Below are 15,276 nucleotides of genomic sequence, written 5' to 3' on the forward strand. Positions count from 1 at the left end.
TGTTTTAATGAAAGAGAAATAGTAAATGTATTAGGTTATGAAATGACTTATTAAATAGTCAAAATCTTGATTCTGAGAAAATGAAAAAAACTTTTGTTTTATATAAAAAAAACCCAATATATTTTATATAAACTAATTTATGTTGTGGACACAACAAACATGTGGAAGAAGGTGCTCTGATCAGATGAGACCAAAGTTGAACTTTGAGCTAACTACTAAGCGTAAATGCAAAGCCCTATGTGTGCCGGAAAAGTAACATTGCTCATCGAGCTGAACACACCATCCCCACTGTGAAACATGGTGGTGGCAGCATCGCGCTGTGGGAATGCCAGAGTTAATAGGAAGGTGGATGGAGCTAAATACAGGGCAATTCTGTGGGAAAACCGGGCTGAGGCTGCAAAAGACTTGAGACTGGGAAGGAGCTTCACCTTCCGGCAAGACAATGAATTGGAATTCATTGCAGAGAAAGGTGGCAGTACTAAGTATTGATAAGAAGAGCTACTTGATAATGATACTTTTGTATGTTACACATTTAAGATTTATATTTGATAAAAAAAAACATGTCTCATTTTCATTCCCTTGTGTTGGTCTATCATTTAAAATCTTAATAAAATACATTTAAGTTTGTGGACGTAAGGTGACAAAATGTGAAAGAGTTCAAGGGTTATAAATACTTTTGATGAGCCACTGTACCACTACAGTGCGTTTTTGGATATGATTTAATGATCTAATCTGTCTTTTTCCCCACAGATCCCAAACCAACCAGTCAAGGAGAACGGGACGTTTCAGCTAGGAACCTCATGTTTGTTCAACAACAACCAAACCAACAACTTCTAGGAGAGGAAAGGAAAGAAGCCCGTCCATTGCAGCCACTGATGTGCCTACAGACTTTCAAAATGAGCACTTTTCTCTAAACAGAGAAAAAGGAGACACTCTTTCTGTTATGTCATTTTTTATTAAGATTCTTTTTTTTTTTTGTTCTATTGCAGCTGAAAAACGCACACGAGATTGGAACGGTAGCACTTCATCAACCAGACTACCAGTGAAACCTTGCCTGTCTGCTTTAGCATGCTCACACTTGTCCTCCTGTTCAGATACCCATTCACTTAGACAGTCAGTGGTTAGTTGGCTCTCAGATCAGAGAAACAGAAGTATCCATGAGAACATATTTATTTTCAGGAGTTTTTTTCCTGCTTTTCTTTTTCTGGTTTTATTTTTTGCTTAATTTTTATACTCGTTCTCTTTTGAGAGCGAAAGAGAGAGAGAGGAAAGGCAAGATGGAGGCGTGGACAGGTGAAGAGGTGTGTGGTCAGGGTCTGTGTGTGTGTGTGTGTGTGAGAGAGTGTGTATGTGCGAGTGTGTACATGTATGTGTGTGTGTGTGTGTGTGTATGTGTATGTCTGTCTGTTTGTGTGTGTGTGTGTGTGTGTGTGTGTGTGTGTGTGCGTTTGAGGAGAGAGGGGCCGCCCAGACCTCAGTTATGAAGTATGCAGTAGAAAAGGTAGGACTTTTCATTGCAGGGATAAGATTCTGGGGAAAGCCATTTAAAAACGCACACTCGATTTTGATTTAATTTTTTTTGTTTGAATTTTTGTTTTTCTATTTATTTAGATAGACGCTTACACTCAAAAAGGGAAAAGACTGTCACTGTAGTTGAGAAGCCCTGATGTGCTCCCTTTCAGTTTGCTCTTTATGCACTTAAGAAGGTGAAATATACACCAAAAAATTGTACATGTAAAAAATTATATGTAAGTATCCAATCATCCATTAATGGCAGTATATCTTCGAATTAATTTTAATGCACAGTTATGCTTGGCATAGTGTCAGTTATCTTAGTGTGTATATAAATACAGCAGTGCACAGACTACCACACCCACCCCATCTGAATGTGGAGGAGCTGTGGGGGAGTTGGGGCGGGGGGCAGCTGGACACTTTTGGCTACTGTTGCTTGGCCGACAGCATGGTTTGAAGCGATTCAGCAATGTTCCAGGCGAGTGGAGGAACACTCAGCATCCGAACCCAACATCCAATCACAAGAGCTAAGGTGGACATGCAAAAGCCTGATGGCCAATCACAGTAACCCAACCAGATATTGCAAAAACTCAACAGCTAATCCCATACTTATACCCAACTGGACGCGCCAAAAACCCAAACCCAAAATGAACACCCCACAAAACCAACTGCCAATCAGAAGAACCCAATTAGACACGCAGAAACCCAACACCCAGTCACCCATGTCTAACTGGATGCACAAAAAAAAAAACAGCCAATCACACAAGCCCAACTGGATGTGCAAAACCCAACCACCACTACACAAAACCAACTGGACACATTAAAAAACCCAACTGGACCCCCAACAAAAACCATCAGCCAATCACACAGGGCTAATTGAACATCCAGAAACCCAACAGCCCAACCAATCAAGAAAAACACTATACACAGCCGTCGCCACCCAGGAGAGCCACGGTCACATGTTCCTAACCTGAACTCTTAAAGGACCTTCTGTAAATGCGAGTGAAATGTTGAACATGTGACCCCAGGACACGAACATGTGACCCCATGGACACAGACACATGACCCCATGGATATGGACATGTGACCCCAGGACTGATTGTTGTTTTCTGTCTGCCCGCCCCCCACCTCGCCCTCTCCTTCCCCCCCGCCCCTACCTGCTCCCCCCCCTCCCTCCCCCCGGCATCTGAAAGAGTAAGGTATTATCTCCATATGATAATCAGAATAGTATGATAAAGGATATCGTATATTCATTCTGCTTTTGTTTATGTTCAAAATATGTGTTTATATTTTTGTAAGCATTCAGATTTTGAGATTGTTGTAATTGAGCCATTTTCTTGTTTTTGTCTTGCTTGTGTGCTGATGACCGCTCCTCTGCCTGTTTCGTCCAGCACTTCTGTCAGTAAGGGAACGCTAGCCGAACTTTCATTTTTCCCACAGTAAACCTAAAAAAAAAATAATGACGATTTGATGAAGAGTGGGAAGCGTAACAAAAAGTGAGAGTCATGGCTTTGTTTGTACATTGTTGCTGTGCTCGTTTTTCGTCAAAGCGTATTTCAGATTCCCTCCTGATTCAGAACAGCAGAAAGTTTACCTTCGTAAACTTTCATAAACTTTCGTAAATCTGATCGTAAGAGCCTTTTCCGATGTGCCTTATTCTCTCCTGACACTTTAGCCTTTTTTATATGATTTTTTATTTATATATATATATATATATATATATATATATATATATATATATATATATATATATACTCTTAGTATGATCGTATAGCATTATAAACGTGTAAATGTACCAAATTCAAAACGTCTATAAATGTCTTTTTCATTCTTACCTCAATATTAATCTTAACGCAATATAAGACTGATTGCGGAATCTGGAGCACTTTCCTGGCTTTCTGAAAGTTTGTCAGTGCGAAATCTAGTCCAAAGACTATAAACACCTGGTTTCAGCAGTTCATAATAGATAACGTACTGTTTTCAAGAACACGCCTCTTTAGCACATCACAGAACATCGCAGGACAGCGCAGGACATCAGTGGGTGTCGCCAAGTTTCTAAAAGCCCAGGTGTTGTACCCTCACAGCTATAGAGTAAGACAGCCTCAGCCTCCCTGTAGTAGAAGTGCTGTTTCTTTAGTGACTCATTGACTCAAGTGAGATTTAAGTTAAAGTGCCTTTCCTAAGCTTGAGTAGAAGAACAGCTGCTGATCTAGCAACGTCTCGAGAACCGCAATCCAACCAAAGTCTAGCACCATAATAACTGAAGAGTGTAAGACTCTATCTATATTAGGCTCAATCCCATTTCACTCCAATCCATTGCCCTTCAAACCGAGATTTTTCAGAAGCACACTCAAAACTGAGGGCTATGAGAATCACTAGAAAGATGGCACAAGCAAATAAAAAAGACCAACAAATTGGAGCATTTTTCTTTACCATAGTTTAATGTGTAGTTTCAATGATTTATGGCCATTTTCTTCATAACAAGCATACAAAATCGCTAGCAGTTTGTAACTAGCTAGTGGTAATAAGCTAGCTAACTTTCCTGTTCACCTTAAATGGTGCAACAGAAAGCAGAGCCTGCTGCCTTTAAGGTGAAAGGCTAAAATAAAATAAAATTTAATAAAAGCTCATTTCAGCTTCCCATCACAGAGTAATTAAGAAATGCACAGTAATAATTAATTGCTGCACCACATGCCCCCTTTCTGACGACATATGATACACTAAAGTTAACCAGTTAATCAGCAGTTAGGTTGCTGAACTTTAGCGCTTCACTGCTATAACGCTATATCTGTATTAGGTGTTTGAAGGGTTCTCCCAGTTCTTAGAGTACAAAAGAGAAATAGGATCGGGCTTTAGTCTTCTCTGTTTCGGCTTCTTTCAGTGGAAAAAAGGAAACGCTAAACCTCAGAACTCAACTCTGCACTGATGATGTCACCAGCATAAAAACCAAATTTATGTAAATGCTAAATGCTAATGGCTTAAATGGAACTGAGGAAACTCTGCACTTGTTTCCTTGCTGATATACTTGAGGATAATACTCAGGAACCAAGTAAACAGAGTTAGCCATCGCTGCATGTGATGCTACAGTACAATAATAGCGTGAGGAGCGCTTGTAGGTTAGCATAGGTAGTTGATTGATAAAAACGTATGATTTTTTTGGACGGTTCTTTATAAAAACAAAACCTTTTTAAACAGTGGCTCTGTTGCTTAGAGTTGCTTCAGTGGCTGTCTCTTGGCTGTTTTAACATTTTTTTCTAGGGTCAGAAGATTGTGAGTTCAGGTCTCGGCGTTAGTTTCGCTTTACAATGTAGTTTGTTGATGTATTGGTAATACTGATGCTGATCAGCGCTGCCCTTAAATTTATACTAAGTTTTAAAATCCCTAAAACGGCTGTACAATCAGATCTCTCTCTAACTATCTATCTATCTGCCTATCTATATACAGCTCTGGAAAGAATAAGAGACCACTTACAAATTAGGAGTTTCTTTGAGTTTACCAAATTAAAAACCCTCGTGAATATAATCAAGAGGAAGATGGATGATCACAAGCCATCAAACCAAACTGAACTGCTTGAATTTTTGCACCAGGAGCGAAATATAGTTATCTAAAAGCAGTGTGTAAGACTGGTGGAGGAAAACATGCCAAGATGCATGAAAACTGTGATTAAAAACCAGGGTTATTCCACCAAATATTGATTCCTGAACTCTTAAAACTTTATGAATATAAATTTGTTTTCTTTGCGTTATTTGAGGTCTGAAAGCTCTGCATATTTTTGGTTATTTCAGCCATTTCTCATTTTCTGCAAATAAATGCTCTAAATTACAATATTTAGTTTTGGAATTTAGGAGAAATGTTGTCTGTAGTTTATAGAATAAAACAACAATGATTATTTTAGTCAAACATATACCTATAAATAGCAAAATCTGAGAAACTGTTTCAGAAACTGAAGTGCTCTCTTAATTTTTTCCAGAGCGCTCTCTCTCTCTCTCTCTCTTTCTCTCTCTCTTCAGGTTCATCAGTAAAGTGGGGTGGTAACATGGCAGCTATAGTAAGGTGGGATAGATAGCGGAGTGTTCAGAGCCGCGTAGTTTAAAGGTTTGAGGAAGAGTGAAGTACGACGCCAGTTTGTCTAAGTGCCTAAAAAAATTGCGTAACAAGATATAAAAAAATATTCCGCAATCTTTTCTTCGTCGGTCCGAATTAAAAGGGGAGGCGGCTGAAATAGGTCGGAATACAGACTGTGCACAGTCCGCAGGTCACATGTTAATGCATAAAAAAACAAACTTTTTATATTGTAACGATAATGAAAAGTTTTTTGGTTTAAATATTTGATTATCGAGAGCAGATCGATAATGACTGATGGTGAGAAATGACTGACCAGCGAAGGTGATGGTTTAGGTTTGAGGGTCCAGGGTTCGCGTCGAGCTGCATTGGGCAATTCATTAATTAAATTAATTAGTTAATTAATTAATTAATAATAATCCCCTTGCTTTGCTTATCAGATTAATCTAAGTGTCTGTTGTACAAAATGTAGCCGCGTGTCGATCCGAAGCTGCTGATTCAGTTTCAGAATGTTAGAATGTTCAGAATAATTATTAATAATGATCATATATCTGAGCTCACGAGAAATCTTGGGCCGATTTTTAACAAATGTACATTTAAAAAAATGTAGGATGCTCCAATACGCGAAATGAGGGCGGATTTTTTTTTTTTTTTTTTTTTTTACGAGTTAGGCGGCTAAAAAAAATTAAACAGTGTAAAATCTGTAAAAAAAATAATAATAATTTGGATTTTGAATTTTAACTTTAATAGATGAAAATGTAAAAAATGTAAGTAAATATTTTCACAAATTGTACTTTTTTAGTATACTATATATAGGCCGTTTTTTTCTCTTTCTAAAGTTTTATTACAGTACTTAAATATAAATATATGTTAAAAACACAAGTTTATAAAATATGTTTGAATAAAATACATTTAATGTATTTTATGACTTTGTCATCTGACAATCTACAAACAGCATCACAAATTCCACAAAAAGCATCTCCCAATATGACATTTAAAGCACTTATCTGCCGATACCAATATGATGATTGTGATATCATTGGGCATCCTTAATAAAAACAAGTTTAAATTGTATTTTGTCTATTTTGTACAATAATTCAAAAACATCACTTATGTTTGTTGATTTAGTGTATTTTTATTTTAAATCATACAGAACTAATCAACTCGTGGGTTATTATCCCGACAGTTTGGCCCGCTGATCTCTGTAGAATCAGTGGGGTGAGGGCTTTCCACGTCGCGCGCCTGCTTTTGCTCATTTGTTGTTCACCTGCCCTGTTTGAATGCAGTATCAGTGTATATCTCACTTTATTACTGTGTGTATCTCTGTTGTTTTACTCTGTGCTCACTGATGCAGTGTAATCATGTGTAAATTTCTCTGCACAGCTTGTAAAATGTGTACGCTGCCGCCGCTGTTATTATTATTATTGTTGTTATTGATTGATTATAACGCAGCTCTGTTTTTGTTTTTGTTTGTTTGTTTTTTTATGAGCGAACGTCTCCTGTGTGCCTTTAATTATCCTATTCTTTATACCATTAAAGAGTAATATGACGCTCTAAAACTGAGTCTTTACTGGAGCATGGAGGCGTGTCCACACGAGGGCGGTGATGCACCTGCGCGGGCTGGGTGGGGGCAACGAAGCTGCTGAGAGAAATGCACAACTGAACTTAAATTATTTTAATAAAATAGTAATAATTACACCCAGAATTATTTATAATTATAATCATAATTATAATATAATCCATTGGTAGTACTAGTAATAATAATAGTGACAATAATAACAATAATAAATAATTTCCATGCTAATATTTGAATGATTGAAATTACTATTTATATATTGTCAATAGTATTGTTTTTATAACAATATATAACCACATTAACATTATAACATAAAACAATACAATTTAAATATGAATTAATGTTTAATTAAAATAATATTATTTCATTTAGTGTTTTCTGCCAAACAAATTACAATTAAGTTCAAAGTGTTATTTTTGCATATAGCAGTGACAATGGCATTAAGAATGATTGTCGTTGTAATTAATGGCTGTAAATATTAAGTGAATAGTAGTTATTGTTGCTTTAAGACTAACAGGAATGATATACGTATTAATAATTTAAAAAATGTTCAAAATAACAATAGTTATAGTTTAACAATAGTTAAAATATTAATATTATTTATTGTTGTTGCTCTTATTTCTTACTAACAATACATTGTCGTCATTTATCAGCTAACAACATATAAAGAATAATAACAATAAAAATATATATTAATTTCTATTTTATTTGTTATTATTACACTCAGATATGTGTAAAAATAAAGGTTTTAAATGATGATATCTCTACAGTAAACTCGGTTCAGTATGGGTGTCTGGTCCCTCGCGCTCCAGAGCGAACAGCGCGTCACCGGCGATCCCGCGTCCTGATTGGTCGGATTGGCCGGCGGCTGCTGGAGCGCTGAGCCGCGCGCGCTGTCTCCGGGAGAGCGCGCTGAGCCTCGCCTCGCTCTATTTATTTATTTATTTATTTATTTATTTATTTATCTGTCTGTTTATTTATTTATTTATAAGCTCCGTTAAGCGCGCGAGCCTGTGAGGCGCTTTGCGCGCTTTGGCCTGCACGGGAGCGCGCAGTGAGTCGGGAGCGCGCGGGAGCGAGCTGAGCGGCGGAGTGAGTGAGGAGAGCTGCGGAGCGCGCGGGCGGCGGGCGAGAGTGTTCGCGGGTCTCGCGCTGCGCCGGGGTCGGAATGAGTGTACTGTCGCCGTGCGCGGGACTGTGTGTGTGTGCGTGTGTGTTCGAGGTGATCGGTTGTAATTTTTTGAGCTGAGCGATGCATAGCTGCAGGAGTGTGAGTTAGTGTATGAGTGTGAGAGAGTTAGTGTGTCAGAGTGTGTGTGTGTGGAGGGGGTGCGGGAGGCATGGACGTGTTTGGACGCTGAGCGCGCGCACACTGGATATTATTAATATATATAATATTATTATTAATAATAAGAAGAAATTATAATGTACGCCGGGCGGAAGAGGAGGAAACCCGCGCAGAGAGCGTGAGTAACTTTATATTACTATGAGTGTGTGTGTGTGTGTGTGTTATTTTTAGATGTGTTAGCTCTCTGATGTGCTCGTGCTTATATGACGTATTATTTTTGTAATGCATGAATTAGTTGCACTGTGCACCAAGATAAAATCTGCTATTTAAATATACACTTAAATATATACAGCTTTTCTTAGTATGCCTAATGTCTGCTATGTAGGTCATATTATTATTATTATTATTATTATTATTATTATTATTATTATTATTATTATTATTATTATTATTATTATTTAATTGGTTAACATATGCATATTTGTAAAATATATAATGTATTATATTATATTATATTATGTTTTCAATTTTTCTTATTGTGTGTGTCACAGTATAGGTTATATTATTATTATTATTATTATTATTATTATTATTATTATTATTATTATTATTATTATTATTATTACTATTAATAATATCAAATTCAAATTGTTAGCTTAGGCATACGTACTAAATATATATGCATTTGTGTGTGTTAAATGCCTACTATGAAGCCATATATTATTTTAGAATGAATATTATTAGTATAATGATGATGGTCTAAGATATTATTATTATTATTATTATTATTATTATTATTATTACTGCACGCGCATTTTCGCATGTTTTAGGTCACACACACACGCGCGCGCTCGCTTCTTTACCCGCTGTCTGTTTAGTTCACATCAAACACACTCATTTATATTGAAATGTAATATAATGTATCAGCGCGGACAGTTTATTTCGTTTATCTCAGGTCTAAATAAACGTGCACGCGCTTTTATTAACATATTAAAATAAAAAATGAAAAAAGGAGTAAAACGAATAACAGGAAAAATTAGATGACGGATAAAACGATCTTGCAATCGAAATAAAAAAAGGCAAATAAATCTAATAAATCTGAAATCTGTAATATTCTGCACCTAACTATAATATGAAGAAGAAGAAAAAGAAGAAGAAGAAATATAGCCTATTATTTCCATTTTTATTTGTGTGTGTGTGTGGTAATTATTATTATTAATTGATATAATTGAAAATATTACAGTGTTTAATTCACTCACATTTAAAAAAAGAATATACATTAACATATTGTATTAAACCTTATATGTAGCCCTGTTTCCCTAAGATATTTCTCAAGACATTTTATAAATAGCCAAATACAAAATAATAGAGTAGTAAAAATAATTTATATTAAATGTATAATCATGATAGATGTACAAATATGTTATAATTAATTTTACATATGATGCATATGAATTGGTGTGTTTGTATGTATTTTATGTATTTACATTGTGTGATTTAGCTTTACATTAAACCTGAATGGTAATGAAAAAAAATGATATTGTAAGATTTGGTTTATTTGTAGATTTTAGGATTATTCACCAGATTAGAATTCTATGATTCATCTTTTGATGATATTATCAATGCACTGTTTACTGAAAATACAAAAAATGGTATTAAGCATATATGTAATCTGTCTGTTGTAGATATGTTTGTGGAAAATAAGAAAAGCATGAATTTTTTTAATAAGTGAATTTGACTTAGCATGTCCTGCAGGGTGGATATTGTGATAATGATGTTGTAACAATAAACCCAGAGGTTAAAGTGTTTTTTAAAGTGATTCATTTTCTACATTTCTCTCCCGACTGTCACTGATATTTATTCATATTTACTCATATTTACTATTTAGTTTTTTTAAGTTTTAAGTTTAAGGGACTGTGCCTTTAACACTGATATTTAAGTGAGCGATGATTTGACTGTCTGACATATTTTGTGCTATGTGCATAAGTGTAGCGTGTGGGGGGGTCTTTTTCTTCTAATGGAGGGACAGAGAAAATTTTTAAGCTGCAGACTCAAAACCCAACCCCTCCCCCCCTTAGTGCTGCTGTGTACAGAGCAGGGAGTGAGGGACAGAGCCAGCAGGGATAAGACAAACTGCAGGTTTAAGTTCATTTTTATCCTGTGCGCTCTTAAATGAATTGCTGTACAGGGATAAATTAGCAACATCAGCAGAGCTTACTTAGGACTGGCTGCATTTCTCTATGTAGCACTGCTGAGATAAATGTGTGACAAGAATAGCACTTTTAAATTAAATTGATTTAAACTGCACTACTGAGGTAGGTGGCGAGCTAACTATCTGTGACTAGAGCAGCACTAGTGAAATTATTAAAATAGCACTGCTGTGGTACATTTATCAAGGAATAGTACTGCAGATGTATATTTCTAATTAAAATAGCACTGCTTGAGTATATGTATGATTAGAATAGCACTGCTGAGATAAATTCATGATTAGAAATTCACTTCTGAGGTAGCTAGGACAACACCACTGAAATTATTTAATAGCACTACTGAGGTATGCTTTTGAGCATGGGCCCATGTAGGGAGAGGGCCCCATAAAAATACAGATTTTTTTTTGTTGTTGCTCATATTCCTTATGTACTGGCATGGATAGGGGCCCCCTGACATTGAGAGTGTACAGGGCGCAGAATTTGCTGCTGAGCCACTGTTTGTGAGTAAAAAGGCACTGCTAAAGTAAACTCACGATTAAAGTAGCACTGCTCAAGTAGAATAATGTAACACTGCATAAGTAGGTATCTAGCTAAATGTGTTCACTTTTCTGCAAAAATGTTATAATTGCACTAATGAACTTTTTGCACTTTTTTAATATTTCACTGCTGTAGATAATCGTGTACTTACTTGTAAATAATATCCATAACACATTACTGTTATCATGTACATGTTTCCATCCTGGATGTTAATTTTAATTTAAATTAAATATTTATATTTAGTTAGTATATTTCTTGCTTTATTGTAGATTTTCTACCTTTATTTTTTATGCTGCATATTGGGGAGGAGCTAAGAAAGAATTTCATTATAAGAGGAAACTTGTTTCTTACTGTGCGCATGACAATAAACTCTGATATTTGAAATTGAGGCCTTACCCCTATCTCCGTGTTTATGTGTGTGTTCAGGGTGAAGGCTCCTCCGGTGGAGGGTGTGAAGTCGAACCCCTCAAAGCGTCACCGGGATCGTCTGAATTCAGAGCTGGAGCGACTGGCCCGCCTGCTGCCCTTCCCAGAGGAGGTCACGTCCAGCCTGGACAAGCTGTCCATCCTGCGCCTCAGCGTCAGCTACCTGAGAGCCAAGAACTTCTTTGCAGGTCAGTGTGTGGACCGTGTGTGTGTGGTCTGGTATTCAGTTTGATTGATCTGATTTATTGTTTTTTTTGGCCTCAGCGCTGTTTGTCTTGTTGTTGTTTACGATGTTTAATTGCTTATATGGTATTTAACACAGATGCTGTGCAGTAACTCTATTTTTCATTGTTTATTTAGTTCCAGTTTAGAGGTTTACACTGTTTATATAGTGTTGTTTACACACTGCTGCAAAGCTCTTTTTGTTGCCTGTTTTTATTACATAGTGTGTGTTCGTACTAGGGGTGTGTACAATATGGACAACGCATTTTCGTTTTTTCCAGTGTAAGAAATAGTTTGATGTTTGTGCTCATTGTGGCCCTTTACCTCACAGTACCTGCACTGTACTTCGCTTTACCTCACTTTGCCTCCAGCCTTATTATGTCACATGACCACAGTCTGCAGTAGTGCTGTGCAATATGACGGTAAATATCGTGGGGACGATAGAAAAGTGTCTCGTGCTACTTAACTTCCTTATCGTTTCTACAGTAATTTCATCAATTATTCATGGCAAAATATATTGGCGTGGTCACTTTGTATAAACTCGGTTTATATAAGTGATAATAAACTAATCTTCACAAAAAAAGCTTCATAATGTGGATTTGTGACATGACGCTGCTTTATGTTATTTGACAGACGCGCGCAGACATGCTGGTTTGCGGCATGCTTTACGTTATTAAACTTAACAATATTATTAAACTGAACAACTAAACAATGGGGATGCTCTGTTCTTTTAAAAAAGTAGCTACTGCATCTACCTCATCTGTTTTCATTTGATACATATATATATATATATATATATATATATATATATATATATATATATATATATATATATATTTCTGCACTAAAAGGTAGTAATTCTCATTTGTGAAAGTTGGGTTTAATGTCACTTTGAAATAAAGTTGGAAAAAAGTAAGCAATGATATTATTTTTCTCCACCAGTCTTACACACTGCTTTTGGATAGCTTTATGTTGTTTACAATGTTTAAGCAGTGTGTGCAGAGCTATTTGTCTTGTTTATATTGTTTATGTAGGATTTAAACACAGGCTTAGTGTTGTATATCTTGTTTGCACTGTTTATATTGTTAATATTTACAAATATATATATCTATAGGTTTTTAAATACAAACAGATCTGTTATCTTGTTCATATAGTTTGTGGTTTATATTGTTTCAGTTGTTAGATGGTATTTAAATGCAGACACAAAGATATATTTCTTGTTTATCTTATTTTTGTTATATTAGGTGGAACAAAATACTGATATCGATCACCCTCAATTAGACTAAAGTTACTGCTTTATTACTCCACATGGTGGCACTAGTGAATAGGGTGAACGATGAAGTGTGGTGAAGAATACTGGTTGTCTGATTCTGTGAAACGCCAATAAATCCTTAGATTCCTGGTATTTGCTTATTTAAGAGTATTTTATCCTCTTCAGCAAGATAGATCCAGTAGTGCATGATTTAAATTGCATTACTGAAGTAGCTAGCAATGTAGCTAGCTAAATGTGAGACTAGCAGTGTGCACTGCGGAAGTGATTAAAATAGCACTGCTGAGGCACATTTATGACTGGAATAGCACTGCAGAAGTAAATATCTGATTGAAACAGCAGTGCTTGAGTTTTTTTTTCCTATGATTAAAATACCACAACCAGCGAATATTTATGATTAGAATAGCACTGCTGAGATAAATTTGTGACATAGCTAGCTAGATGTGTAGAACAAAACAAAACGGCTGAAATTATTAAATAGCACTGCTAAGGTACATTTGAGAGTGGAAAGGCACTGCTAAAGTAAATTCATGACTAGAATTTCACTGCAGTGTCAGGGTGCGTGAAGGAGGGACGAGGAGAGCGGATGCAAATGCGAGAGATTTTATTAAACAATAAACAAAAGACAAAAATAAACAAATAAACTGAAACTAAACTGAAAACAAGAAACACGGGACACAGAGACGCAACCATAACAGGCTAACAAAGCACAAGAACCGACACGAGGGAAAGGGAGCACGGACTATAAATAGTGTAACACACACACGGGAAACAGAAAACACCTGGGGCTAAGGGGCGGAGTAACAAATGAACACAGGTGAGAACAAGAAACACTGAGGAACACGGATCACGTGGGAGACACACTCACAGTCACAAGCAGAGACAGGCACAGAAAAGGTAAATAAACACAGAAACACGAGAACAGACAGGGACCACGTGACAGAACCCTCCCCTTAACGCGCAACTCCTGGGGCGCGAAAAAAAAACAAACCCCCAGGAGCCGGTCAGGAGAGGGTGGAAACCAAAAAAGAAACAAAACACAAGACTAGAACAGAGGACACCTGAGAGGAGACTGAGCGGAAAACAGGGACTGGACATTACTGGGCAAAGGGACCGGAATGAAAACAGTAATAGGGACAGAAACAAACACCGTGACAGGGACTGGAACAGAAAAACCACCAGGGACAGGAACTGGAACATAGACAGAGACAGGAACCATAACGGGAAGAGACAGGGGCACGAAAAACATAGATGGGTGCCCAGGACTGGCAAAAGTCTGTGGAAATGTCTGTGGGACCAGCCTGGGCACAGCTCCAGAAAATAGTTCAGGTGGCCTCGGAGCAGGCCTGGAAAGGCGGGGCCTGGGAGTGGGCGTGGTAACGGGAGCCACGGCCACAGGAGTAGGTGAGTTGATCGTAGGTCTGCCGGTGAGGTCCGGCTCGGAGAGCGCTGGATCGCCGCTGAAGTCCGGCTCGGAGAGCGCTGGGTCGCCGCTGAAGTCCGGCTCGGAGAGCGCTGGGTCGCCGCTGAAGTCCGGCTCGGAGAGCGCTGGGTCGCCGCTGAAGTCCGGCTCGGAGAGCGCTGGGTCGCCGCTGAAGTCCGGCTCGGAGAGCGCTGGGTCGCCGCTGAAGTCCGGCTCGGAGAGCGCTGGGTCGCCGCTGAAGTCCGGCTCGGAGAGCGCTGGGTCGCCGCTGAAGTCCGGCTCGGAGAGCGCTGGGTCGCCGCTGAAGTCCGGCTCGGAGAGCGCTGGGTCGCCGCTGAAGTCCGGCTCGGAGAGCGCTGGGTCGCCGCTGAAGTCCGGCTCGGAGAGCGCTGGGTCGCCGCTGAAGTCCGGCTCGGAGAGCGCTGGGTCGCCGCTGAAGTCCGGCTCGGAGAGCGCTGGGTCGCCGCTGAAGTCCGGCTCGGAGAGCGCTGGGTCGCCGCTGAAGTCCGGCTCGGAGAGCGCTGGGTCGCCGCTGAAGTCCGGCTCGGAGAGCGCTGGGTCGCCGCTGAAGTCCGGCTCGGAGAGCGCTGGGTCGCCGCTGAAGTCCGGCTCGGAGAGCGCTGGGTCGCCGCTGACGTCCGGCTCGGAGAGCGCTGGGTCGCCGCTGACGTCCGGCTCGGAGAGCGCTGGGTCGCCGCTGACGTCCGGCTCGGAGAGCGCTGGGTCGCCGCTGACGTCCGGCTCGGAGAGCGC

At 38.6% G+C, this 15,276-nt stretch overlaps 2 protein-coding genes across 2 annotated transcripts in view; both read left to right on the plus strand.

Moving 5' to 3' along the window:
• Positions 1–6,236, plus strand: part of ahr2 (aryl hydrocarbon receptor 2) — an 89,735-nt gene extending 83,499 nt beyond the window's left edge. The window contains exon 11 of the mRNA XM_022665404.2: positions 751–6,236. Coding sequence (XP_022521125.2) covers positions 751–837 — 87 coding nt within the window. The 3' untranslated portion in view covers positions 838–6,236. The remainder of the gene's footprint in view (positions 1–750) is intronic.
• A 1,886-nt stretch (positions 6,237–8,122) lies between these two features.
• The window catches only part of ahr1b (aryl hydrocarbon receptor 1b), a 64,290-nt gene continuing 57,136 nt past the window's right edge, over positions 8,123–15,276 (plus strand). The window contains exons 1-2 of the mRNA XM_022665397.2: positions 8,123–8,616; positions 11,609–11,796. Of these exons, the coding sequence (XP_022521118.2) occupies positions 8,576–8,616; positions 11,609–11,796 (229 nt within the window). The 5' untranslated portion in view covers positions 8,123–8,575. The remainder of the gene's footprint in view (positions 8,617–11,608; positions 11,797–15,276) is intronic.

The sequence above is a fragment of the Astyanax mexicanus genome, chromosome 23 (assembly GCF_023375975.1).
Source record: "Astyanax mexicanus isolate ESR-SI-001 chromosome 23, AstMex3_surface, whole genome shotgun sequence".
In the NCBI taxonomy this organism is placed as follows: Eukaryota; Metazoa; Chordata; class Actinopteri; order Characiformes; family Acestrorhamphidae; genus Astyanax; species Astyanax mexicanus.